The sequence below is a fragment of the Mobula hypostoma genome, chromosome 7, assembly GCF_963921235.1.
Source record: "Mobula hypostoma chromosome 7, sMobHyp1.1, whole genome shotgun sequence".
In the NCBI taxonomy this organism is placed as follows: Eukaryota; Metazoa; Chordata; class Chondrichthyes; order Myliobatiformes; family Myliobatidae; genus Mobula; species Mobula hypostoma.
In genome coordinates, this window is record NC_086103.1 from 142,476,065 (window position 1) to 142,503,523 (window position 27,459).

At 39.8% G+C, this 27,459-nt stretch overlaps 1 protein-coding gene across 1 annotated transcript in view; it reads right to left on the minus strand.

Annotated features, from left to right (window-relative positions):
* The window catches only part of micu2 (mitochondrial calcium uptake 2), a 428,019-nt gene that overhangs the window by 145,586 nt on the left and 254,974 nt on the right, over positions 1–27,459 (minus strand). The window contains exons 4-6 of the mRNA XM_063054190.1: positions 19,749–19,780; positions 16,704–16,779; positions 249–296 (exon numbers count right to left, since the gene is read on the minus strand). Of these exons, the coding sequence (XP_062910260.1) occupies positions 249–296; positions 16,704–16,779; positions 19,749–19,780 (156 nt within the window). The remainder of the gene's footprint in view (positions 1–248; positions 297–16,703; positions 16,780–19,748; positions 19,781–27,459) is intronic.

Genomic DNA, 27,459 nt, shown 5'->3' on the forward strand with positions numbered 1-27,459 from the left:
TAGAGATTGTTTCACCTAAGCTGCTTTAGGGGCCTGCACCTGTTCTCAATCAAAGTAATCTAATGAAAAAGAAGTTATTTAATCGATTCAAATCTTCATAGGCATCTAATAAAATTGTTAATTTTTAACATTGGCTTCATTAATGATTTTTTTTAATAAAGCTTTGTACAAAACAGGACACAATTTTGGTTAAAAGGCAAAATGAACAAATGTTAACATCAGATAAATTACAGTTTAACTCAACTTACTTGTTAGAATACCCAGCAAGAATAAGTATTCTGTGTATGATATTAGACCTAGAGGAAAACAAAAAAAAAGACAGCTATTGTTAATTTCTCTTTTATGGTCCTTTCATTAATTACTTGGTAATATATTGCAGTAGTTTTTGAAACCAGTAAATTAATGCAATAAAGTCAACCAAGATTTCTAGATAAATACCTTTTGACATTACAGCAAACTAGTGTTGAATCAGTTCATTGAAGGACAGCATGGATTTCTAACTAGGGCATTTTACTGATTAATATTTAACACATTTGCATGACTGGAAATGCATCTTCTTTCCAAAAAATATGTAAGTTTTCTACTTTTAGATAGAAATTGAGGGTATATCCATTGCTGGATATGAAGAAGACCACTAGGTTATAATGTCTTCATCCATGAATCACAGATGGGTTACTATACCTTATCAAAACAATATGGATGGGACATAGCTCAAAACTATTACATTAATTTAATTTCTGACGTGATACTTGGCAGTCTCCCTTCATTCAAAAATACCCTCCTTTAACATTTTTGAGTTTCACCCATGATTTCCAGCTTGAGGGTGGACACAGTCAACATTTCATCTACCCCTACCCAAGCTACTGTGATTTGGCTTCCAATAATTAAGAGCACTATGGCTGACTTGCTTTACATCCCTTCCCCTCAAGTACACCGCAGTTCTCGATCTCTGGAGAACAATGTAAGATTGGACGTGGAAAATCAACACAATGGAAAATTATGCTGTGCATGATAAAATTATAATAGTAAAAATAAAAACAAAAACATAAGATTGTGAATGAAGGAAATCTCCCAATATTGGGAACTGAACTACTTTTTATTCTGAATATATTACTATTGTACAACATATGCCTGGGAATCCTTCAACTGATAGAATTTTTAATGTTGATTTCTATTACATAGATATATTAGATGAGGATTCAGTTTGCAAGTAAGTATAGGGCTATAAAATTACCACATATTTACACAAAACGTAAAAGCTTTAGCATTAACTTTTTGTGTATTTTTAACATTTGCTCTGTATCATCCATTAATTCTGAAATTTGCCTTAAATATCAGAATCTTTATTATAAAATAGCTGATATAGCATTACAGACCAGACATAGAGGATTGTAATGTTTAAATTCCCTCTACATATTCTCATTCTTCAGGAATGAATTTCAACCCGTAAAATGTGAGGAATTAGAGATTTATGATTATCTTGCTCAACCCTTTCTCTTCAAACTGCCTGTGCATTAATGGAAGGGGAAAGGCTTATTTTACCTCACACCTTTGGATGAGGAGCAGCCTGATTTAAAGGACTGCCTTGTTAAAAGATAAATGATGTCCAATTAACAATTTGTAAAAAAAACATAAAGGCACAAAAAATCTGGAATAAAAGCAATATGGTGGGAGAATGGACTTTTTAGGTAAAAGTACAAAAGCAGCTATGTTTTATGTTACAAATGGGGAGGATACAAAAGCCAACGTGAATGTTGGTGACAGGATGGAGACCTGTCTGGTACTGACACAATCCTTTCAGCACCGTCTAGTTAATACCTGAATGAAGGGAGTTTGAGAAAGAGAAGTTACATAAAGCTACCTTTAACTGAAAGGCAAGAAATACTCTCTTGTAGCAATATTATACTTAAAGTGCAGTATTGTTTCATGCATTTTCCTTTCCATTTTGTTAAATTTTTTTTTAGGGTGTTATTTACTTTCCAATGATTAGCATGTACGGGATGTCAAGGGAGGGGTAGCATCTGCTGTGAAATGGCTTGTCGTGTCCATTTTGGGGCAGCTCACTCATCTTTGTGCCCCACTGGACACTCACCCACCTGCGCTTTCAAGTAGCTGTTTATAATACACCCCTCCAACAGGTGGGCTAAATCAGGTGAGGATAGCTGGTGGGTCTCATAACCTAGTGTGATAGGGACATGCCTGTCCTAGTTTGTGAAGTCAGGTCCAGTGGACATGGTGGATGAATTCAACAATGAGATCCAATGGTTAAGGGGGATGGTTCTGCAACACTTCATGAAGAGTGAAGGGCATGACAAGGCACAGAAGTCATGATAGTCTACTGTAACTGAGGAGGACTTCAATTTGTGATGACTACTCTTACCACTGGACCTAGACTTCTGAGGTTGAGAGAGTGGAACTGTCCCAGTGCAATGGGTTTTCCACTTTAAAAACTCTCCCGCATGGGTGTCCCGTCATTGTTGGATACAATGTAAAACCAACCAATGATCTACTGCCCTTACCAACATTTATGACACACAAGATTGTTTAGGTAAGTAGTCATATTTATCGATCTTGTACAGATTCCAATGCAAGTTCCAACTAAGGTCCTTCTTTCACCTGCCTGAAGGGATCAACAGCTCAAATCTGAAGCCAGTGAGTTGAATAGGTGTGTTCTAAGTATTCACTATGTTCCTAAATGAGTAGGTATACTACCATAAATTGTTTTAAGAGATTAGCAATGTTAACCCATCTTGGCAACATATAGCTAGGGAGTGCCCGGCTACAGTGGACTCATTCAGCTCTGATGGGCATTTTTGCACTCATTCAGTGCAAAGAGCTTGATCCCTCATTTCTTTTAATAATCTCCTCTTTCACATCTTATAAGCTATAATTGGGGAAAAGCCCTTGTAGCCTTTATTGTTGGGATTGTTTAAAGTCTTGCACTGGGATGGATGTACAATTTAATGCAGTGTTGAAGCATGTTGAATATTAGGACTACAGGCTGTAACTGGCCTGTAATGAGTGTAAGTGGTAACATCAAGTTGCAACTCAGAAATTGTAGGTACTCTGCATTCTGAACAATGCTAAATTCATCTTCTGTTCAGTCGATACATTTTTTGGTGAATTTTAAAGCTCTGATACAGAAATTGATGATGTATCACAGCTTAACGTCAACAAAAGTGGCACATCTAGTAGAAGTGCTGCCTCACATGTCCTGGTCATTGGTGTGAAGTTTGTATGTTCTTCCTGTGACAGTGTTCTGGTTTCCACCCACATCCCAGACTCATGTAGGTTGGTAGATTGCTGTCCACGATATGTTACCCCTAGCATGTGAGTGAGTGATAAGAATCTGGGAAGAGTTAGTGCACAATTGGAGATAACAAAATGGGCTTGGTTTGAGATCAATGATAAATGAGTGTGTAATGGTCTGCACAGACTTGGTGGTGGGGGGGGGGGAGTTTCCCTGCAGTATGGCTCTAACACCAAAGCTGGGGCATTGATTGTTATTTTTTCCTCTTGTTTTCTGCATTTGTTGAGAAGAACATCCTCCAGATTTTATCAAGATACATAATTTTAAATGAATTATAATTTAAATTAATCTCAATTATATTAACTGGTTTCTATATGCCTTTTGTTGTCCGTTTTGTGGTCAATAACTAGATAATAAATATACAGAGGCATTAGATTATATCATGATTATTAGCACAGTAACAAGTGGGAATAAATGTCAAAATACATTGCTTGTTTTATTGAATTCCTAAATAATTAACTTACTTTCTAATGTTGATTTAGTATATAATAATTTGTAATATTTTATGTTATGCATATATTAGCTAATTGATGTAAAGTGAATAATATAAACCTAGATTATTTCAAGTCAATTTGCAAATGGTAGCAGGGGAATTACTATAACATTATTTTAAAAGATTCAAGTATTTCAGCTTTATGTCATATCTGGAAGCCTTGAATTCAACAAAACAGTCTGCACAGAATTCCCCTGAGGAATGGCAACATGCAAAGCTGCCAAGCTGCTAGATTGTATCACTAGCACTGCTAGGCCATGTGCCAATAGAGAGCATCGCTTTTTTAAGAAACATGTCCTCTCCACAAGGTGAAGCTGTTTTCCATTGAACTAATCTAATTCTTTTTTAATGTCTACATGTTTAGATAGACAAAACTCCATTTTTTGTCCATGTCCCAATTATAAATTAAGATAAAAATATTAATCTATGCCCCTAATTTATTTCTTATCACAACAAAGCCTGTTTTAATAAGACATACGGTTTAAATGATAGACAAATAATTTTCAAATTAAATGTTGGAATCAATATACTTGTAAATATTTATATGAAAATATAAGAAACATAACTTTATGAAAATAATATTACTTTGAATTGTCAATTGTATTGTAATATAGAAAGGGTTCTGGTACATCATCATAATAATCCAACTTTAACATATGGGAACACAGAAAGTGTAATTAAGATAAATATCTTAACTGAAATATGTTTTATAATGATAATCTTGAACCAGCATAACTATACTTGGATCCTAAACATCCAAGCAGTAAATAGTACTTCTTTCAAATCCTTCCTGAGTACTGTTACCATTTTCTTACCACTGCTCCTAAGTCAGTAAGTTATTCTGTGCACATCCATGTAGGTGCTAGTAATATTCAAGTACTTCATGTAAATGAGCTGAGGCATCATTACAGAATCAGAATATTTCCTATCATCTGACTTTCACAAATTTTTCTTTGTAGGCTCTTGATAGAGACATTATTATAATATTTCGTCTTCCAAGAGAGATAACTCATTGTAGAGCAGCAATTAATGCTGAAATTACTCTATACCACAATTTTGTACAGCACTACATGGCAGAATCATATGCTCATTTTGCCCTAAGGTTTTACTTCCAAGGCTGATTGAGCAGACACTTCAAATGGAAAAGCTAACAGGTCTGTACTATTTACTAACATTGAGTACATCAGTGCTATTAATAATAGAAAAAAAATGACTCTTTAAAATTCATTCCATAAATTTAGAATCACTGAGGATCATTGAGATCAAAATCAATGAGTATTTTTGAGAATGTGGCCCTTATTGAAAGCAGACTGCATATTGTACCTACCGCCGGCTAATGTGTGAAATTGTATCCAAGAGAACACAAACTGAGATATGTCTTCTTGATACAATGTCACATGGACATGCAACCATCAAACAAGACAGCTCACACACACAAGAAATCCCTGTGTAATTCTGTTGTGTGCTTATAATTAAATTAGACAGCAATTTAAATTCTTGATTATAATATAGGAAAAGCTAACACAGATAAACATGCACATATTTTACATACTACCACCAAGTTTCCACAAGATGGCAGATAATACACATTTCACCATTCAAGGATAAATGTTGTATTCAGGATGCATTTTAGTTACTCATGGGCCAAAACACAAGGAATGGGGTTACTTCACACAGATAAAAAGCAGACCAATGATTCCCCTTTTAAGATAAAAAGTCTATATTATGCATATCTTTATATTTCAGAATGGTCTGGATATACAGAAATGCCATTTTAATGCATTGATTTGGTGCAATTTGTAATTCCAGTACAAACAGCACATATCTTAAATAATCTACAATTGGACAGATTTTTAAACATTTATATCTCCTCAAAAACTTAGTTTTAAAATGCTTTTTGATCTATTTCAGAGCGGAAACATTAAAATTTGAATGATACAATTACATTTGAATAATACAACTTAAAACAGCAATTAAATTCGCGATGTAAATCTCTATTTAAGTAGGGTTATACTGATCAGCTCCTTAATAAACTTTAATAAGTTATGTCAAAACCTCTTAAAGTGGACTTATCACTGTCCTTTAGTTTCAGGATCCAACTTTTTCTTCCCTGAAGGTATGCAATTTGCACGAAATCTCATTCAAATAATTCATTAAGGTGTGGATAGCTTTGAGGTGTGACCTTATTTTCCCCAAGAACAATATTTAAAATTACCAGGCACGACTATGGAAACTCAGGTTAAATTAGCTTTCAGGTGCTGAGTGAGTTTTGAAAGCTCATTATCACAGAGGGAAATGAGGGAAGAAGATAAGGACTGATGTAAATTTCAGGTTGGATCTGACAAAATTTAAAGGAGGAACCGTGCAAAATTAGAAAATACTGACATTATTTAGATAAATCAACACATGTAGAGGGAAAAGATGAATGCTTCCAGTGCTCATCCTTCTATACTTCATCACTGTTCTCTCCACCAATGCTGATTTATATTTTTAATTTTTGTTTTAGGTTTCCAGCATGTATTTACCATTGTTCTTTGTTGTGTAAAAGATCTGTTACTGAAATCTAAAGATGATGGGTTTGGTTATTAATAGCAATTATCAGAAATTTTATTAGATTTCCATAGATATAGTTAGAGATTGAGTTCTTCTTACTTTCTTACCATCGTAGAGGTTATTATTTGAGTAGTTATACTATACCAAAATACTGTGATGCTGGGAATCTGAAATAATTGAAAAAAATATCAGAAATATTCTGCAGGTCAGATAGCATCTTTGGAGCGAGAAAACAGAGCTAATCTATTACTTTTATGACCCTTAATTGGAAGTTTTGCTTTGATTAGTTACAGGCTATTTGTGCTTAATGAAAGAAAACTTGAAGTGGCTACTGCTGCTCCATGGCAAGATTCCAGGCTAGATTTCCAGTGACATTATTGATCTTAGCTATACCGCTCTAAAGGGGGACTGATTCCAGAGATGGAATTTTTCATATAGAAGAGTGACTACTTTAAATAAATATATTTGTATACAGATCTGAGGAGCTTTGGCAATAATTAAGCCTTGCCTTTGGAAAAATTGCAAACAGAAGATAGCATTCACGTAGTAACATTAAGTATGGTGCCTCAGCTGCAATAAAGGAATGGCAATACTTTTCTAACTCAGGATGCCATGCGATTTGGAGGTGCTGTTCTCCTGCTTCAGCTTTCAATGCCATTCTCAGTGGGAAGGTCACATGTCTGGATGCAGCAGTACTTATTGTAGCAGTTACGGCATCCATAGTGTGAGGTTAGGGAAAGAAGTGAATGCTTCATGGGATAACAATCAGATGCTGCTTTGTCCAGGATGATGTTAAACTTTGAGTATTGCTGGAACTGCATTCATCGCAGTAAGTGGAAGGTATTTCAAGGTATGCCTGTAAATGGTGAAAAGACTTTGGAAAATCGTGAATAAGTCACTCTTGTAGAATACCCAGCATCTGATTCGCTTTTGTAATATTTATATGATTAGTCTCATTGTTTCTGGTTTTTGGTGACCCAGGATGTTTATGGTAATGATGATGTTTATGGAGATGGTCATTTCCCAACACCTGCAGAGATGGATATTATTTAAATGGTGGAGTACCAACTTGTTGTCCAGTTTTGTTTTGCTGTTTGTAGCCATAGCCTATTTCCTTATCTAGGATTTATCCCAGTTTAAAGCCTTTTGAGGAAGAGAAGGTTACCAATAATGAAACAGATTAAAATGGTTGGTCTGTCCAAAGGAACTTCTGCAGAGGTGTTTGGGCTGAAATATTAGTTTTACATCTACAGCTCCATTTATGCTAAGAATTATTCCAAAAATTTACAGATTTTCTTTTATTCCTAATTACTTAAATTTTCCTAAAAAGAAGCACCCTGAATTTATAAACTACCTTTGATATCCCATTCACTATCTCTCAAGTGTTTGACAGCAAAAAAAGTCTTCTTTAAGTGTAGGCACTGTTGCAATGCAAGAAATACTGCAACTAATTTGCACAAAGGCAGTTCCCACATAAAGCACAGCAACAATGACAAATTAATCTGCTTTGCTGACATTGATTAAATAATTATGTTTGGTCAGGCTGTTGGGGTGTATGAGGGGGGCGATGGGTGTAGGGAAAGAAACTCCATGCTCTATTTGTAAAGGTTCCTGGAGATCTTTTTATATTTACCTGTCCTCTTATTAGGAGTTACTTTTTATGAATTAGTTGATGTGACCTCTACAATGTCACTGTAGTAATCTTCACCACACCAAGGATATTATCTTCTGGGTTCCATCCATGGAATGATTGTTGATGCCAGATGGGGTGGTCTGAGTAAGACCGTAAGACATGTGAGAAGAATTAGGCCATTTGGCCTGTCAAGACTGCTCTGCCATTTAATCATGGCTGATTCATTATCCCTCCAGTAGTTGTCTCTAACCTTCATACTCCCTTCCTCCCATCACACTCCAGCTACCTCTCTTTTTCCTCCTCTTTGTCCGTCTCCATCCATCATTCACCTGCCAATATCTCCCAACTTCCTTCCATGTCCCCTCCCCTACTTGTCACCACCTGCCTGCTATCTTTCACTCCGAGAGTCAGTGTCATTCAACATGAAAACACATCCTTCAACCAACTGATCCATGTGTTACCAGTGGGCTAGTCCCATCTGCTGCATTTGGCCAGCAGCCCCCTTAACCTCTCCTATCCATGTTTTGAACTAGTCAGCTTTTAAATTCTGCTGATACGTTCAAAGTAAATCTATTATCAAAGTACACAGATGTCACCATATATAATCCTGAGATTCGTTTGCTTGCAGGCATACTCAGTAAATCCAAGAAGCGTAATAGGATCAACTGCATCCAACAGGATAGACAATATGCAAAAGACCACAAACTGCAAATACAAAAAAAAACTAAATAAAACAGCAATAAAGATCGAGAACATGAGATGAAGAAGCCTTGAAAGTGACCCAAAGGTTGTGGGAACAGTTCAGTGATGAGCGAGCGAAGTTATCCCAACTTGTTCAAGAGTCTATGATTGAAGAACATGGTACTGTGGGTCCTGAGGTTCTTTTACCTTCTTCCCGATGGCAGCATCGAGAAAAAGGCATGGTCTGGGTGGACTGGGCTGTTGATGATGGATATCGGTTTCTTGTAGATTCCATGTAGATGTGCTCAGTAGTGGGTAGGCCTTTACCGGTGATTGACTGGGCCATATCCACTATTTTATATAGGATTTTCTGTTCAAAGGCATTGGCGTTTTCACACCAGACCCTGATGCAGCCAGTCAATATACTCTCCACCACACATCTATAGCAGTTTGTCAGTTTTAGACGTTATGTCAAATCTAGGCAAGCTTCTAAGTAGAGCTGCTGCCATGCTTTTGTTGTAGATGCACATATGTCGCAGGACAGATCCTCTGAAATAACACTGAGGAATTTAAAGTTGCTGAACCTCTTCACCTCCCCACCACCGCGCCCCCCCCCCGCCCCATGAGAACAGGCTCACGGACCTCCAGTTCTCCAGTTTCCTCCTCTTGAAGTCAATAATCAGTTTCTTGGTCTTGCTGACAGTGAGTGAGAGGTTGTTATTGTGGTACCAGTCAACCAGATTTTCAATCTCCCTCCTCTATGCTGATGTGGCCTCAAAGACTGAAATCATAGGGTTACCGGGCGCTGTGGGAGTTTATGAAGGCTCCTCCATGTTTTGACAGTTAAAGCAAGCATAAGAGACATTGAGCTCGTCTGGGAGCAAAGCCTTCTTATCACCTATGCCGCTTGATTTCAGCTTGTAAGAGGTAATAGTATTCAAGTCCTGCCACAGCTGTCAAGCATCCTTCAGTGATTCAAGTTTGATCCGGTATTGCCACTTCACTCCGGCTTTCCGGAGTTTGTACCCAAACTTCTTGTATCTTATTTAGTCACCAGATTTGAATGCCACTGATCTGGCCCTCAGTAGGTTGCAGAACTCAAGTTTCACCCTGGGCGTCAGGGGAAGACACCGAATGATTTTGTGGGAACATACTCATCTACAACTCCTTTTATAAGGTCCGTGACAATTGTGGTGTATTCATTCAGATACACTGATGAGTCCTTGAACGTGGCCCAGTCCACTGACTTGAAGCAATTCTGTAGCTGCTCCTCTGCCTCCTTCGACTACCTTTTTGTTTTCCTTATCTCTGGAGCTTTGCTCTTTACCTCTGCCTGTGTGCAGTTAGGAGAATGATAGCCACGTGATCAGATTTCCTGGAAATTCAGTCTGGGCACAGAATGATAGATATTCATCTTATCGTAATATAGCAATCTAGGGTGTTGGGACCCCTGGTGCTGCAGGTTATATGCTGATGATAACCTGGCAGAGGTTTTCCAAACAAGGCTGATTGAAGACCCCGATTATGATTTGAAATGTGTCTCAGTGGACTGCTTCTTGTTTAGTGATGCATTTTGACTGCTTGATTTACACTGGCTTTTGGCGGTATGTAAACTGTGGTTGGGATCATGGAGGACAACTCTCCCGGTAAGTAGAATGGTTGGCATCTAATTGTTAGATGTTTCAGGTCAGGGGAACAAGAGTATGACAAAACCACCATGTCAGAGCACCACAAAAAATTTATCATGAAATGCAGATCCCAAACTTTTGGCTTCTCTGAATTCGCAGTTCAGTCCACCTTGGGTATCGAGAAGCCTTCAGGTCTTACCAATATATTTGGCTTTTCCCAAGTGAGCCATGTCTCCGAGAAATACAGAACACAGCAATTCCTTATTTCCCTCTGAAATAGCAATCTGGACGTTAGGCCCCAAATCTTCTTCTCCAGAGATTGTACATTTGCTAACAAGATACTGGGTAGACAAAGTGTCCATCCTGTGCATTTCTGCCTGGCTTGGAGTGCCCCTCCTCCTCAACTACTATTTTTGGCAGCTCATTTAAAATATGCACCACCCTTTGCATGAAGAAGTTGTCCCTGATAACCCTCTTAAATCTCTTGCCTCTGATCATAAATCTATGCCCCCTTGCTTTTAGCATGCCCTCCTTGGGAAAATGACAATGTGGTTTCACCCTGTCTATTTTCCTAGTGATCTTAAAAACATCAATCTCTTATGTTCCAGTGAATAAAGTCCTTGTCTACGCTACCTCTCCTTGTAACTCAGGCCTCTCAGGACAGGCAACATCCTGGTAAATCTGACACTCATGCTGGTGTAATAACAACTTCCTATAACAGAATGACTAAAACTGTATACAATACTCCAGCATGCCCTCACTGACATCTTATATAACTGCAATACAACTTTCCAAACTTCTGAATCCAATGCCCTCAAGCCAGCATGCCAAGTGTTCTTCACCTATACCCATCTGTGATATCGTTCCAGCGAACTACACTCAGTGGCCACTTTATTAGGTACGCCTGTTCGTTAATGCAAATATCTGATCAGCCTATCATGTGGTAGCAACTCAAAGCATAAATACATGCAGACTTGGTCAAGGCTTTCATTTGTTATTCAGACCAAACATCAGAATGAGGATGAAATTTGATCTAAGTGACTTTGACTGTGCAATGATTGTTGGTACCAGACGGGGTGGTTTGAGCCATAGCTGATTTTCTCAACTTCATTCTCCTGCCTTCTCCCATAACCTTTGACGCTAATCAAGAACCTAACAACATCCACTTTAAATAAACCGATGACTTGGCCTCCACAGTCAGCTGGGGCAATGAAGCCCACCGATTCACCCTTCAAGCCGCTATGCCCAGCAACCCCTAATTTTACCCTAGCCTAATCACAGGATAATTTACTATGACCAAATAATCTACTAACCAGTACATCTTTGGAATATGGCAGGAAACTGGAGAACCCGGAGAAAACACACGCATTCCATGGGGAGGACATACAGACTCCTTATGGAGGACACTGGGAGCACTCTGAACTCCGATGCCCCAAGCTGTAATAGCATCGCACTAGCCTCTGCACTACTGTGGTGCCTGTGTAACAGTGTCGCAATGTTTTTCTAATAAAAGGAAGTAGTGTCTTTCTATTTTATGATTGTGCCCTCTGGTTTGAGACTCCCTCACTATAGGCAACTTCCTCTTTGTGTGCACTCTATCTAGGCTTTTGAATATTCAGTGATATCCCCCCTCAATCTTCCAAACTCCATTGAGTACAGGCCTAGGGCCATCAAATGCTCTACATACAATCACCCTTTCATTCTCAGGATCATTCTCATGAACCTCCTCTGGACCCTTTTGAATGCCAGCACATCATTTCTTAGATAAGGGGCCAAAAATTGCTTACAATACTTCAAGTGTGGTCTAACTAATATATTATAAAGCTTCAACATTACATCCTTGCTTTTATATTCTAGTTTGAGAGTATCTCAGAAACTTCTGATCTCCTGGGATTTTCATGCACAAAAGTCTCTAGAGTTTATAGAGAATGGTGCGAAAAACAAAAATCATCCAGTGAGCAGCAGGTCTGTGGGAGAAAACTCCTTGCTAATGAGACACCAGAGGAGATGGCCTGACTGGTTCAAGCTGACAGGAAGACGACAGAGTCTCAAATAATCATGCTTGACAAAAGTGGTGAGCAGGAGAGCATCTCTAAACACACATGTTGAATCTTGAACTGGATGGGCTATAGCAGAAGACCACAATAGGTTCCACTCCTATACCTAATAAAGCAGCCACTGAGTGTATGCACTTGCAGTCTTAGATCTCTCTGTTCCATAACACTCCCCAAGGCCCCAACATTCACTGTATGAGTCTACCTCATTTTTGTCTCGCAATAAATACCTCACATTTATCTGGATTGAAAACAATTTGCCAAACCTTAGCCAATATACCTAACTTGTCAAGATCCCTCTAAAATTTTTTTATTACCTTCACACTACAACAATACCTAATTTACTATCATCCACAATAACCTGACACTCAACATCAGTAAGACGAAAGAGCTGATTGCGGATATCAGGAAGGGTAAGACAAAGGAGCACATACCAATCCTCATAGAGGGATCAGAAGTGGAGAGAGTGAGCAGCTTCAAGTTCCTCAGTGTCAAGATCTCTGAGGATCTAACCTGGTCCCAACATAGCGACATAGTTATAAAGAAGGCAAGGCAGTGGCTGTACTTTACTAGGAGTTTAAAGAGGTTTGGCATGTCAATAAATACACTCAAAAACTTCTATAGTTGTACAGTGGAGAGCATTCTGACAGGCTACATCACTGTCTGGTATGGAGGTGCTACTGCACAGGACCGAAAGAAGCTGCAGAAGGTTGTAAATCTAGTTAGCTTCGTCTTGGGCACTGGCCTACAAAGTAAACACAAAATACTCTGCAGATGCTGGGGTCAAAGCAACACTCACGACACGCTGAAGGAACTCAGCAGGTCAGGCAGCATCCGTGGAAACGATCAGTCAAAGTTTCGGGCCAGAACCCTTTGTCAGGACTGAAGAGGGAAGGGGCAGAGGTGTCAGGACTGAAGAGCGAAGGGGCAGAGGTGTCAGGACTGAAGAGGGAAGGAGTTGCCACCCACTTCAACTCTGCTTCACATTCCCATTCAGATATGTCCATACATGGCCTCCTCTACTGCCATGATGAGGCTAAACTCAGGTTGGAGGAGCAACACCTCATATACCATCTGAGTAGTCTCCAGCCCCTTGGTATGAACATTGAATTCTCCAACTTCCAGTAATTCCCTCCCTCTCCCTTCCCCTATCCCAGTTTCACTCTGCTCCCTCCCCCAGCTGCCTATCACCTCCCTCATGGTTCCACCTTCTTCCACTACCCATTGTGCTTCCCCCTATTCCTTCTTCACCTTTCCTGCCTATCAACTCCCTGCTTCCCCTCCCCCACCCCTTTATCTTTCCCCTTACTGGAACCTACCAGCCTTCTTCTTCCCATCCTCCCCCCACCTTCTTTATAGGGCCTCTGCCCCTCCCCTGTACAGTCCTGACAAAGGATTCCAGCCTGAAACGTTGACTGATCGTTTCCACTGATGCTGCCCGACCTGCTGAGTTCCTCCAGCGTGTTGTGAGGCCGACAAAGTACCCAGGACATCTTTAGGGAGTGGTGTCTCAGAAAGGCAGCGTCCATTATTAAGGACCTCCAGCACCCAGGGCATGTCCTTTTCATCAGCTAGGAGATACAGAAGCCTGAAGACATACACTCAGCGATTCAGGAACAGCTTCTTTCCCTCTGCCATCCGATTCCTAAATGGACATTGAAGCTTTGGACACTACCTTACTTTTTAAAAAAAATATACGGTATTCCTGTTTTTGCACATTTTTAAAAACCTATTCAATATACGTAATTGATTTACTTCTTTATTTATTATGTTTTATTTTATTTATTATTAATATTATTTTTTTCTCTCTGCTAGATTATGTATTGCATTGAACTGCTGCTGTTAAGTTAACAAATTTCATGTCACACGCCAGTGATAATAAATCTGATTCTGATTACTAACAATGCCTCGTACATTCAGTCCAAGATTGTTGTCCACATTTTTTTCACTTTTTTTTTCCCATGGTAGAAATGTCAAATGCTAGACAGAGAAGTTTAAAGAAAATATTTTGCTTTTGCACAGGGAGTGATAGGTGCCCTGAATTAATTGCCAGGGGGTGTGAGAGATAGATATAATAGCATTGTTTAAGAGGCATTTAGATAAACATTTATTTCATCAGGCAAGGAATAAAGGGATATGGACCATGTGCCAACAGCTGGAATTACTTTAGATTGGCATTAAGGAAGACACATTCCTGTACTGTACTGTTCTATGTTCCATATTTCTTGATCAAGAACCTATCAAGTTCACCTTTGAGGATACCCAAAGACCTGGTGTTGATGATCATCTTTGAAGAATTCCAAATATTCACATCCTTTGATACCACAAGGTGAAATACTGTTATACTGCTCTCACTTTCTCCTAAGTATTTTTTGAACATTTAGGTCTGCACAGCAATGATGTCTGGTACCAAGTGGTCCTGTTACAACCCACATTCAGCATCAATGAGTAGATTGTTGATGAGTAACTGCTCCAAAGTTTGAAGTAAATGTATTATCAAAGTATGTCTCTATCACCATATACTACCCTAAAATTCACTTTATTACAGACGTTCATAGCAGAACAAAGAAATACAACAGAATCAATGACAAACCACACAAAGATTGATGAACAACAGAAGTGCAAAAGAAGACAAACTGCAAATACAAAAGTCAACAAATCTTTTCATCCTCTTGCCTCTGCTTGGAAATATACTGAATGACGTGTAATTAGCTGGACTGTTTCTGTTTAACAGGAATTGTTTGGAAAGCTTTCCTCTTCATCACGTAATGCCAATATCATTGATGCCTAGTGTTATAGGGAAACAGATGCTTCAGCTATTAAGTATGTGGCAACCAATAAAGACCAATTGCTTTACCAGAGTTAGTTTGACTAGAGACACCTCTAAGAATAGTCAGAATTGCAGTGTGGTTTGGAGAACAAGTCTTCAGCGTTTTAGTTGAAATACTGTATAGCATAGAACATAGAATAGTACAGCACAGTACAGGCCCTTCAGCCCACAATGTTGTGCTGACCCTCAAACCCTGCCTCCCATATAAGCCCCCACTTTAAATTCCTCCATATACCTGTCTCTTAAACTTCACTAGTGTATCTGCCTCCACCACTGACTCAGGCAGTGCATTCCATGCACCACCCACTCTCTGAGTAAAAAACCTTCCTTTAATATCCCCCTTGAACTTCCCACCCCTTACCTTAAAGCCATGTCCTCGTGTATTGAGCAGTGGTGCGCTGGGGAAGAGGCGCTGGCTATCCACTCTATCTATTCCTCTTATTATCTTGTACACCTCTATCATGTCTCCTCTCATCCTCCTTCTCTCCAAAGAGTAAAGCCCTAGCTCCCTTACAGTTTCTTCTAACCATGTTACCATGTGAAACAAAATCAAATTAAATGAAGACTACTGGTGAAGATATCACAATGAAACTGTTCAATCCAGTTGGTATTTTGGAATGAAAATTCCAACTGCTTCCTGCTAATTCTTAATTGTCTAATACAATTTATATTAGAATGGAGCAGAGCTTTGATTTGGTCCAATGGTTGCTGGCTTAATTTTACGCATATTTATTGCTTCCAGGGTTTAGCACAAGTGGTTTTGTGTTGTTGCTTTAATAAGTTGGTAAGTGCTGGCAGGGCCAGTTTATGTGGCTTATTATTAACTGCCCTTGATTATGTGGTGGTGAGCCATCACCTGATCCTTTACAGTCCTACTAGCAGAGGTCTTCCCTCAGATGAAGAAGCTCAGTTGATGGAATGCAGTTCTGCAAGTCTACAGGAGAACCAAGGAGGCAGATGATAGGAAATAAAAAGCAGCTTTAAGCTCAGCTGGCAGGAAGACTGTACACTAGAATGATAAGCCCTGATAAAAATGCTAAAACAAAAGAAAAATGTTTACAAGAGATAGTAAAGTGGCCGCTTTCCATTGTAGTCACAAAAATCAAAACATATGTATTGAAGGGTAAATGTTTTTTTTAAAGAAATCAGGTCAACATTGCTGACAGAGAAGACTGCAGGAGTGCAGTAAATCTCAACCAGCAGGCCTGTCCTTTGGGAAAGAAAGCTTAAGATACTGCTGCAGTTCCACAATGCGCAATCTTGCTTAGGTTATTTTTTGCTTAGTCAACGTAAATGTTAAATTAATCCAGTATCCACAGAAATACCCAACACCAAATGGAACTTTGGCTGAATTAAAATTTTAATAAACAATAAAAATGTTTTGAGAAATAAATGTAGCCACTCAATTTTGAATGTTTGTTCATATGAATCAACAATGTCTCATTTGATATGTTTTTGCTTGCATACAGAATTTTGAATGCAGAGTCAAAAATAGAATATTTCAACAATATTTAAACATACCTTCATCACCAAGGTCCCTGAAAAGATGATGGGTTTGTTTCAGCTTTGTAGCTCTCGTCATCAGTACATCAATATCCTACAAGGAAAATAATCAGAATGAATAGCATTAAAGAATCATAAATTTACTAAAGGTCTTCAACTGCTATGAATTATGTCTTTAATAACTGCTTGAGGAATAAATTACCAAAAAATGGATAAACATAATGAGCCACACCAAACTGGACTTGCCAAGTTTATATTTCGTTTAATCTAACACCTCAATCTAACACCTCTCATGACATCCCAATTAGCTATGGATGGATCATTTTCCTCATAGGGACAGTATTTCTTAAAAAGCTAGCCATTCTTTTCCCACGGGCAAATTTTTGAATCAAATTGCCTGACTTAATTTTGCCACCACACTCCTAATATTTAGATGAGTTTAGTTAAGATCAAGGAGCTTAGGAGGATGATGGCACCTAACAGCGACTCCTTCGCTTGCACCTTCAGAAACAGCTCTATTTCTATCCTTGATATCTCCCTTTTTCCTTCTCAAGGTTCTTTTGAAGACCCTGACCTGGCGTTACATGCTGACTTCGGTTCTTTGCAGAAATGGGACCCACTCTTGGGGCCTCACGACCAGCCACCTTTCAATATGCCTATGTGGTCTGGAAGACTAGTGCGCCTTCAGGGTGCGGATTTTTGTGACTAGAGGCGGGCGGACTCAAGGTCGGTGCTGCTGCCTGGGTGTCGTGGGAGATGGAAGATCGTAAACAGCGAGTTGGCTGCTGGCTGTGTGCCCAGATACCCGAGTTCTTTGGGCACAGAGCTTGGAAAATGCGATGCAACAGACTTTTAACACCATAAATCAGCCAGTTGCTTTGTTATGTCTCCCCTCTCACTGTGAAATGGGGACATCTCTTTTCCCTTATTAGGGACAGAGAGAGCCTGTGGTATGTCGAATACTGGGTGAACGAGTAGTCTTTGAGGTACTGCAAGTCTGTGTCTTTACTGATGCTTTGCTGCATGCTTGAGTGCTCAGTGGGGGGGGTGTTGCTTTGCTGCTGCTTATGCATGGGAGGGAGAGTTGGGGGGGGGTCTTTGGGGTTCTAATATTTAACTGTCATTCATTCTTTGGATCACTCCTCTATCTTCATGGATGTTTTCAAAGAAAAAGAATGTATATTGTATACATTTCTCTGACATCAAATGTACCTATTGAAACCTATTGACACTTAATTCTGACTGATCCGTCACTTTCTTGAACATATTGCAATCATTCTCTCTGGTGGATCCTCTTAATAAGATTACTAATTAACTGTCCTTTATATAATTCCTCACTTGGTTTGATGATGGTACTCTTCAAGAAAGGTGTTTTGAATATACTTACTGAACTCCCAATTTCATTTCCCAGTAGATATGGAGATAAAAGTCTCCCTATAGTATTGTGTTTTGTTTTCCATCAGTTTTTCTTACTTTTGCTTTATTTTAATGGTTTTGAAAGAATGGGGAAATAATTTCATTCTCTGAAATTGAAGTTACAGAAAATAAACTGTTTATTACTTTTAAATGAACAATGATAACTTGTGAGTCTCACTCCCAAGATCAAGGTATCAATCTGCATTTTCTGCTGCAGCACAGCAGCCTGTCTTCCTTCAGTTCTCAATTGCGACTGGTAACAGCTACAAATAGCAACTGTTGTGTGAAAATCAAAAACAGTGTGGCTACTGGAAACCTGAACTAAATCAGTTCACCCCCAGTGGAGATCAGTTCTAATGTAGGCTCTCTGACCTGAAACTGTTTCTCTTTCTGCAAATGTTTCTAACCTGCTGAGTTTTTTTTCCTAGCTTTTTTATTGCTTTCATTGCAGCTATTGGGTAGTGCTTTGGTGAACCTCAAATGATGCAAATTTCACTGATCTGCCCAACCTTCAGTAAAGACTATTAATTTTATGACTGCAACATATTCATGTAATTAAGAGTTGCAATGTGAAGTTGGATTCGTGACTGGTGTGCTATACTACTCTAAGGATCTGCCAAATATCAGTTAAGTTTATATGCTTCAATCTATTTTGACTAACATCAATGCATAAAAGCACAATAAAAAAAATTATGACCACCTGTCGATAAGTGTGGATATTTCTCCATCCAATCAGCTGGGAGGGAAAGAATCAAGTCTGAATCCCTTTGATTAATGTTAGTTAGCAGGTTGACTGCTCTTCGGCCCACAAAGTTGTGCCGAACATGTCCCTACCTTAGAAATTACTAGGCTTAACCATAACCCTCTATTTTTCTAAGCTCCATGTACCTATCCAAAAGTCTCTTAAAAGACCCTATTGTATCCGCCTCCACCACTGTTGCCAGCAGGCCATTCCACGCACTCACCACTCCCTGCGTAAAAAATGTACCACTGACATCTCCTCTGTACCTACTCCCCAGCACCTTAAACCTGTGCCCTCTTGTGGCAGCCATTTCAGCCCTGGGAAAAAGCCTCTGACTATCCACACGATCAATGCCTCTCATCATCTTATACACCCCTATCAGGTCACCTCTCATCCTCCGTCGCTCCGAGGAGAAAAGGCCGAGTTCACTCAACCTGTTTTCATCAGGCATGCTCCCCGATCCAGGCAACATCCTTGTAAATCTCCTGTGCACCCTTTCTATCATTTCCAAGTGGCTCCATAAATGTGAACACTAGTTAAATATTCTACCTTTCTGATGAATCTCAAAATATATTGTGTAGAACAAAGGATTTAAAAATATTATGTTTCCTGTAACATTCATGTCATTCATTTTCTCACTGATGTTGGTGGTCTTGGTAGAAGAATGCATGAACCATTAAATCAAACACAATGGTTACATTATTCCTGACATAATTTTTAAAAAAGTTGAGCAAATCATCCATTTCAAATTTCAATCAATTTATCAACTATATTGAATTACTTGATAAAACCCCCTGCACATTAATTTGCGGCTGCAGAATTTGCTGGGGATTGAAATTGGTGGTTAGTCAATTCAATGAACATTAAATTAAACCTAAATGCAATTATCTGTATGAAAAACTTACCTGCTTTGTTAATTTCTTTTTATTCATCCTACCTGGGGATAAAATAAAGCAAAACCACACTTAGATAAACGTATAAATAAGGACAAACTATAAATTGACAGAACTATATATTGACATGGCTGGTTAGCTGAAAAGGAAACCAAAGATATCCTTAGGAATAAATGTTCAAAGTTTCTCAGCGTGGGCAGTGGTTCCCACAAACTAGACCGCAGAAGAGGTAACTGTGCTACTTCAGGAGGGAGAAAGAAAGCAGATTATAACAAACCAGTTAACCTGACATCAGTGTTTGGGAAAATTCTAGAATGTATTTTGAGGAAGGGGGAAGAGGACATTTGAGAAAATAATAGTTAGGCAGAGTAACTGAATATTAATAGAAATCATGCTTGACAAATCTACTACTTTTATGAGGTTGTAACCAGGCAGAATAGATAAGGAGGGACCAGTATACGTTGCATTTAAACTTTATGGAAGGCCTTCGATTTAATCAAATCAGAGCACTTTAGAGTATGGACAGAAAAACAGAGAGAAAGAATAAATGGATAATTTTCAGACAGATTGATGTTGTACTTCCAACAGATCATAAAGCACATGAATGACTTGGATGAGGGGACCAAAAGAAAGAAATACAAGTTTGTTGATGGCTGTGGGAGTTATGAGGACAATGTAGAGTGGCTTCATGAGGCTCCTGCAACACGTGACCTCTCAACAATTCCACCTCACTTCATCATGCATATTGTCCTTTCAGTTCAACGGCATTTCAGCCTCTCTTAATCTTTCTTTCCATATTAACCTAATTCTCCTACTTTAACCTTTCTATGTCATGTGGCTTTGCAAACCCCATCACCTCAATCACAGATCAGCCATCTCTGTTCATTTCCTTGTATTACCCTCCAATCACACAATCCTAAAACCACTTTCCCTATTTTTCCAAGAGTGAACTCCTGATTCACTTCTGCATACACTAACAAAATTACAAGTCACAGAGTCATAGAGAAGTACAGTGCAGAAACAGGCTTTTTGGCCCATCCAGTCCATGCCAAACTATTTAAACTGCCTACTATCTATGTACCTATCCAAACTTCTCTTAAATGTTGAAATCGAGCTTGTATGCACCACTTGCACCAGCAGCTCATTCCACGCTCTTATGACTCTCTGAGTGAAGAAGCTTCCCATCATGTTCCCCTTAAGCTTTTCTCCTTTTACACTTAACCCATGACCTCTAGTTGTAGTCCCACTCAATCTCAGTGGAAAAAGCCTGCTTGCATTTACCCTATCTATACACCTCAATTTTATATACCTCTATAACATCTCCTCTCAAACTTCTACATTCCAAGAAATAAAATCTTAACCTATTCAATCTTTCCTTATATCTCAGATCCTCCAGGTCCAGCAACATTCTTGAAAAATTTTCTCTGCACTCTTTCAACCTTACTTACATTTTTTCTGTCGGTAGGTGACCAAAACTGCACGTAATACTCCAAAATGAGCTGCACCAATGCCTTATAAAACTTCAACATAACATCCTATCTCTTGTACTCAATACTTTGATTTATGAAGGCAAGGCCAATGTGCTAAAAGCTTTCTTTACTATGTTATCCACCTGTAACACAACTTTCATTGAATTATGGACCTATATTCCTTGATCCTTTTGTTCTACCACACTCCTTACTGCCCATTCATTATGTAAGACCTATCCTGGCTGGTCTGACTGAAGTGCAACATATCACACTTTTCTGCATTAAATTCCATCTGCCATTTTCAGCCCATTTTTCCAGCTGGTCCAGACCCTGCTGCAAGCCATGAATCCTCCTCGCTGTCCACTACACACCCAAATTTTGGTATCATCTGCATTTTTGCTGATTCAGTTAGTTAATCCAGATTGTTAATATAGATGACCAACAACAATAGCACCGATCCCTGCAGCACTCTACTAGTCACAGGCCTCCAGTCAGAGAGGTAACCATTCATTATCCCTCTCTGGCTTCTCCCACAAAGACAATGTCTAATCCAATTTACTACCTCATCCTGAATGCCGAGCAACTGAACTTTCTTGACCAACCTCTCACGTGGGACCTTGTCAAATGCCTTGCTATAGTCCACGTAGACAACATCCACTGCCTTGCCTTCATTAACTTTCCTTGTAACTTCCTCGATAAACACTATGAGATTGGTTAGACACAATCTACCATGCATGGAGCTATGCTGACTAACCTTATTCAATCCATGTCCATCCAAATACTCCTATATCCAGTCTTTTAGAATACCTTCCAATAATTTTCCCACTACTGATGTCAAGCTCAGTAGCCTATAATTACTCTTTTCCTCAGAGGCTACCTGGCCTGCTGAGTTCCTCCAGCATTTTGTATGTGTTGCTATAATTTCCTGGTTTATTTTTAGAGCCCTTTCTTAAACAGCACTGGAACAACACTGGCTATCCTCCAATCCTCTGGTATCTCACCTGTTGCTAAGGATGACATAAATATCTCTGCTCAGACCCCAGCAGTTTCTGAACTTGTCTCCCGCAGGGTCTGATGGAACACCTTGTCAGACCCTGAGGATTTATGCACCCGAATTTGTTTCAAAACAGCAACCCCCGCCCCCTTCTGTAATCTGTATAGGATCCACGAAATTGATAACGCTTTGCCTCACTTCTATAGACTCTGTGCCAATCTCTTGAGTAAATTACAGATGCAAAAAATTCATTTAAGATCTACCCCATTTCTTTTGGCTCCACTCATAGATTGGCATTCTGATTTTCCAGAGGACAAATTTTGTCCCTTGCAATCCTTTTGATCTTAACATATCTGTAGAATTGCTTAGGACTCTCCTTCACCTTGTCTGCAAGGGCAACCTCATGCCTTCTTTTAGCCCTCCTGATTTCTTTAAGTGTTCTCTTGTATTCCTTATACTCCATAAGCACCTCATTTGTTCTTACCTGCCTATATTTGATATGCAGCTCCTTTTTATACTCAACCAGGGCCTCCATCTCTCTTGAAAACCAAGGTTCCCTAAACCTGTTATCTTTACTTTTTATTCTGACAGGTATGTACAAGCTTTGTACTCTCAAAATTTCACTTTTGAAGGCCACCCACCTACCAAGTACATCTTTGCCAGAAAACAGCCCAACCCAATCTACACTTGCCAGATCCTTTCTGATACTCTCAAAATTGGCCTTTCTCTACTTTAGAATCTCAAACTGCAAACCAAACCTATTTTTTTTAACATATTTATTTTGAAACTAATGATGTTGTGATCACATGATGCAAAGTGTTCCTCTGCACAAACTTCCTTCACTTTCTCTGTTGCATTCTGTAACAGCAGCCTGGCTTTTAACTTTAGATTTTGCATGACATCTCTGTGGCTATCATCTGCCAAACCATATTGTTATTTCCACTTCTGAAGCCTTCATCCCAACTAAATCTATTATTTTCTCATATCCCACCAGCTCTAAAAGGATATGACAGGAAGCTAGTTTAATCATATATGGCCAGGTCGGTCAGAACCACAAAAAAGCATTTTCAGTTTAAATACTTGTCAGTCTAAACTGGTCAGGATTTCAGGATCACCTCAGAATGCAAGGATAAAACCGAGCTTTTCTCTACTGAAAATTACCTCCCATGTTGTTTAGTATCTGATCCAAAATCAAATGTGAGAAAGTCATGTACTTCTTTTTCACTGAGGAGTCCATACTTGGTTATGTCTGCCTAAACAGTAGATCAGTGCTTTCCCCCGTACCCTGTGCTTTACCCCACTCTTTTGTTTACCCCTTGATTATTTTTCCAACACCCTGTTTTTCATACTATTCATTGTGCTTAATTCATTTAGAGAATAAAAACTACTTTTATATTAAGGAAGCAGAACATGACACAATATACCACCAGCCACTTATTTAAAACCACTAGAAGTGAAAAAAAGTATAAAGTAATACAAACTCAAAATCATCATACACAAAACAATACTTAGTTCAGTGAGAAATATAAGCTTGTTTAGCTCATTATGCTGTCTTAAATAATGGCTGTGAGGATATTGTTCCTCCTTGGTTTACCACTGCACGTCCCAAATCCACTTGCTTCTGAGTTCAAGCAACACACATAAAAGTTGCTGGTGAACGCAGCAGGCCAGGCAGCATCTCTAGGAAGAGGTACAGTCGATGTTTCAGGCCGAGACCCTTCGTCAGGACTAACTGAAGGAAGAGTGAGTAAGGGATTTGAAAGTTGGAGGGGGAGGGGGAGATCCAAAATGATAGGAGAAGACAGGAGGGGGGAGGGATGGAGCCAAGAGCTGGACAGGTGATAGGCAAAAGGGATACGAGAGGATCATGGGACAGGAGGTCTGGGAAGAAAGACAAGTGGGGGGGAACCCAGAGGATGGGCAAGGGGTATATTCAGAGGGACAGAGGGAGAAAAAGGAGAGTGAGAGAAAGAATGTGTGTATAAAAATAAGTAACAGATGGGGTACGAGGGGGAGGTGGGGCATCAGCGGAAGTTAGAGAAGTCGATGTTCATGCCATCAGGTTGGAGGCTACCCAGACGGAATATAAGGTGTTGTTCCTCCAACCTGAGTGTGGCTTCATCTTTACAGTAGAGGAGGCCGTGGATAGACATGTCAGAATGGGAATGGGATGTGGAATTAAAATGTGTGGCCACTGGGAGATCCTGCTTTCTCTGGCGGACAGAGCGTAGATGTTCAGCAAAGCGATCTCCCAGTCTGCGTCGGGTCTCGCCAATATATAAAAGGCCACATCGGGTGCACCGGACGCAGTATATCACCCCAGTCGACTCACAGGTGAAGTGTTGCCTCACCTGGAAGGACTGTTTGGGGCCCTGAATGGTGGTAAGGGAGGAAGTGTAAGGGCATGTGTAGCACTTCTTCCGCTTACACGGATGTGCCAGGAGGGAGATCAGTGGGGGAGGGATGGGGGGGAACAAGTGGACAAGGGAGTTGCGTAGGGAGCGATCCCTGCGGAATGCAGAGAGACGGGGGGAGGTCCCTACGCAACTCCCTTGTCCACTTGTTCCCCCCCAACCCACCCCCACTGATCTCCCTCCTGGCACATCCGTGTAAGCGGAAGAAGTGCTACACATGCCCATACACTTCCTCCCTTACCACCATTCAGGGCCCCAAACAGTCCTTCCAGGTGAGGCAACACTTCACCTGTGAGTCGACTGGGGTGATATACTGCGTCCGGTGCACCCGATGTGGCCTTTTATATATTGGCGAGACCCGACGCAGACTGGGAGATCGCTTTGCTGAACATCTACGCTCTGTCCGCCAGAGAAAGCAGGATCTCCCAGTGGCCACACATTTTAATTCCACATCCCATTCCCATTCTGACATGTCTATCCACGGCCTCCTCTACTGTAAAGATGAAGCCACACTCAGGTTGGAGGAACAACACCTTATATTCCGTCTGGGTAGCCTCCAACCTGATGGCATGAACATCGACTTCTCTAACTTCCGCTGATGCCCCACCTCCCCCTCGTACCCCATCTGTTACTTATTTTTATACACACATTCTTTCTCTCACTCTCCTTTTTCTCCCTCTGTCCCTCTGAATATACCCCTTGCCCATCCTCTGGGTTCCCCCCCCCCGTCTTTCTTCCGGGACCTCCTGTCCCATGATCCTCTCGTATCCCTTTTGCCAATCACCTGTCCAGCTCTTGGCTCCATCCCTCCCCCTCCTGTCTTCTCCTATCATTTTGGATCTCCCCCTCCCCCTCCAACTTTCAAATCCCTTACTCACTCTTCCTTCAGTTAGTCCTGACGAAGGGTCTCGGCCTGAAACGTCGACTGCACCTCTTCCTAGAGATGCTGCCTGGCCTGCTGCGTTCACCAGCAACTTTTATGTGTATTGCTTGAATTTCCAGCATCTGCAGAATTCCTGTTGTTTGCTTCTGAGTTCACACCTGTTTGCTAACAGTCTGTGCCTAAGGGCATGTAGTGGGGAATAGTCTTATGTGTTAAAAAGGTTCCGTCTCAGATACAGATTGAGGGGAACTTCATAATGAATAGTTCTCACCAGTGTGAAGCACTGCTGAAATGTAAATTTCTGAACTTAAAAAGACCAATCTTGGTATATTTTAAATACTGATGCAATAATAATTATAGTTAGGATTTAAAAGACACCCAGAATAAGGGAGTGTAGCATATTACATTTTTTACCTGTGAGTATTGAAATGTACTTATCTGCAAAAAAATGACAACTTTTACAGAAGTGATTCTGATAATTAGCACAGGAATCTGCTTGTATGCTTTATCAAGTTTATTGGACATGGAAAAAACACATCTGAGATGGACTGTGAGAGTGTGTTAATATAATGTGTCTGTGTGTCTGGCTCAAGTGGCTTACAAGGTGGCAGTTAATATGGAGAGTACATGGAACAACACTCTTGGGAATGGCAGTGGAACAGTGGGACTAAAATATTGGCGTCCCTAGACCTCCCACTTAGGGAGTATTTGAAAAGACTTATGCTGACCAGTTCTGCAATTCACTAGATATAATCTCTATGGAAACTCTGTCAACATTATTGAAGATTGGTGGTTACAAAGCCAAGAATTTTATTAACATTCCCCTCTTAAGACCAAGAGGACTGATATTATTGCTGGTCCTGTTCATCTTGTGATCCTTCCTGTTGGTTAAATTAAAAGAAAACTTTTGCCAGCACCTTAGCAAATTTGTCAATTTTATCACCTTGTCACACTTTCTAGTCTGAAAACCGGCCCTGTCTCCTTTCTTCCCAGTCCCACTTATTTCCAGTTTCTAACCTCTTCTTCTGGCATCCTATCCTTACTCTCTTCATGCTGAACACTTTACCCCCAAGATCTATCTCCTGTTCCCTCCTAGTCCTCATCAGCTGATATTGTTAATACTTCCCTTAACAACATTATCCAAAAACACAGTGTCAGTTTTCACATGTTCACTGATATCATCAAAACCTACTTTATGATATCATGATTCCCCAGAATCTAATTTGTCAATCTGCCTATCTAATATCCAGTAATAAGCTCCAAATGAATATGGGGAAGAATGAAGCATTAGTTCATGGTCCATGCCACAGAGTCCATTCTCCAACTATCATCTCCATCTCTCTCATTGGTCTCAAACTGAGCAAGATTTGGCCTTATACCCAACCAAAAGATGAGCTTTAAACAACATTCCCACATTATCACTAAAATTGCCAATTTTACCTCTACCACACAGCCCGTCATCTTTTTTTTTGTACTCAAGTGTACTCTGGATGTTACTCACCTATTACCCATTCATGCTTTTGTTACATCAAAATTTGACTATTTTGACCTACTCATCTTACCCTCTGTAAACATATGTTCATTTAAAACTCTGCCCTGTGCTCCAAGTTGCAATAAGTCCCAGTCACCAATCATTCCTGCTTGTAATGACCAACACAACATCAGTTTTCAGATATCTCCCAGCTCTACTTAAATAATATCTTCCTGATTTCAAAATTTCCATTCTATTTTTCAAATCCATTCATAGTCTCACCCTCCTTATCTACATCCTTCTGAAATATCTGACCATCTTGTTATCGTGATGCTAATTATTCATATGTTCAGCTGCCAATTCATTAAGCTCTATCACACTCCCTGTCCTTTAACCTTTCTCTCTCCTTCAATAATCCTCAAAATCAACTTTTGTCGGGTCTTAAACGAATGCCCTATTACCTTCTTATACGGCTTGTCAATAGTTCATCAT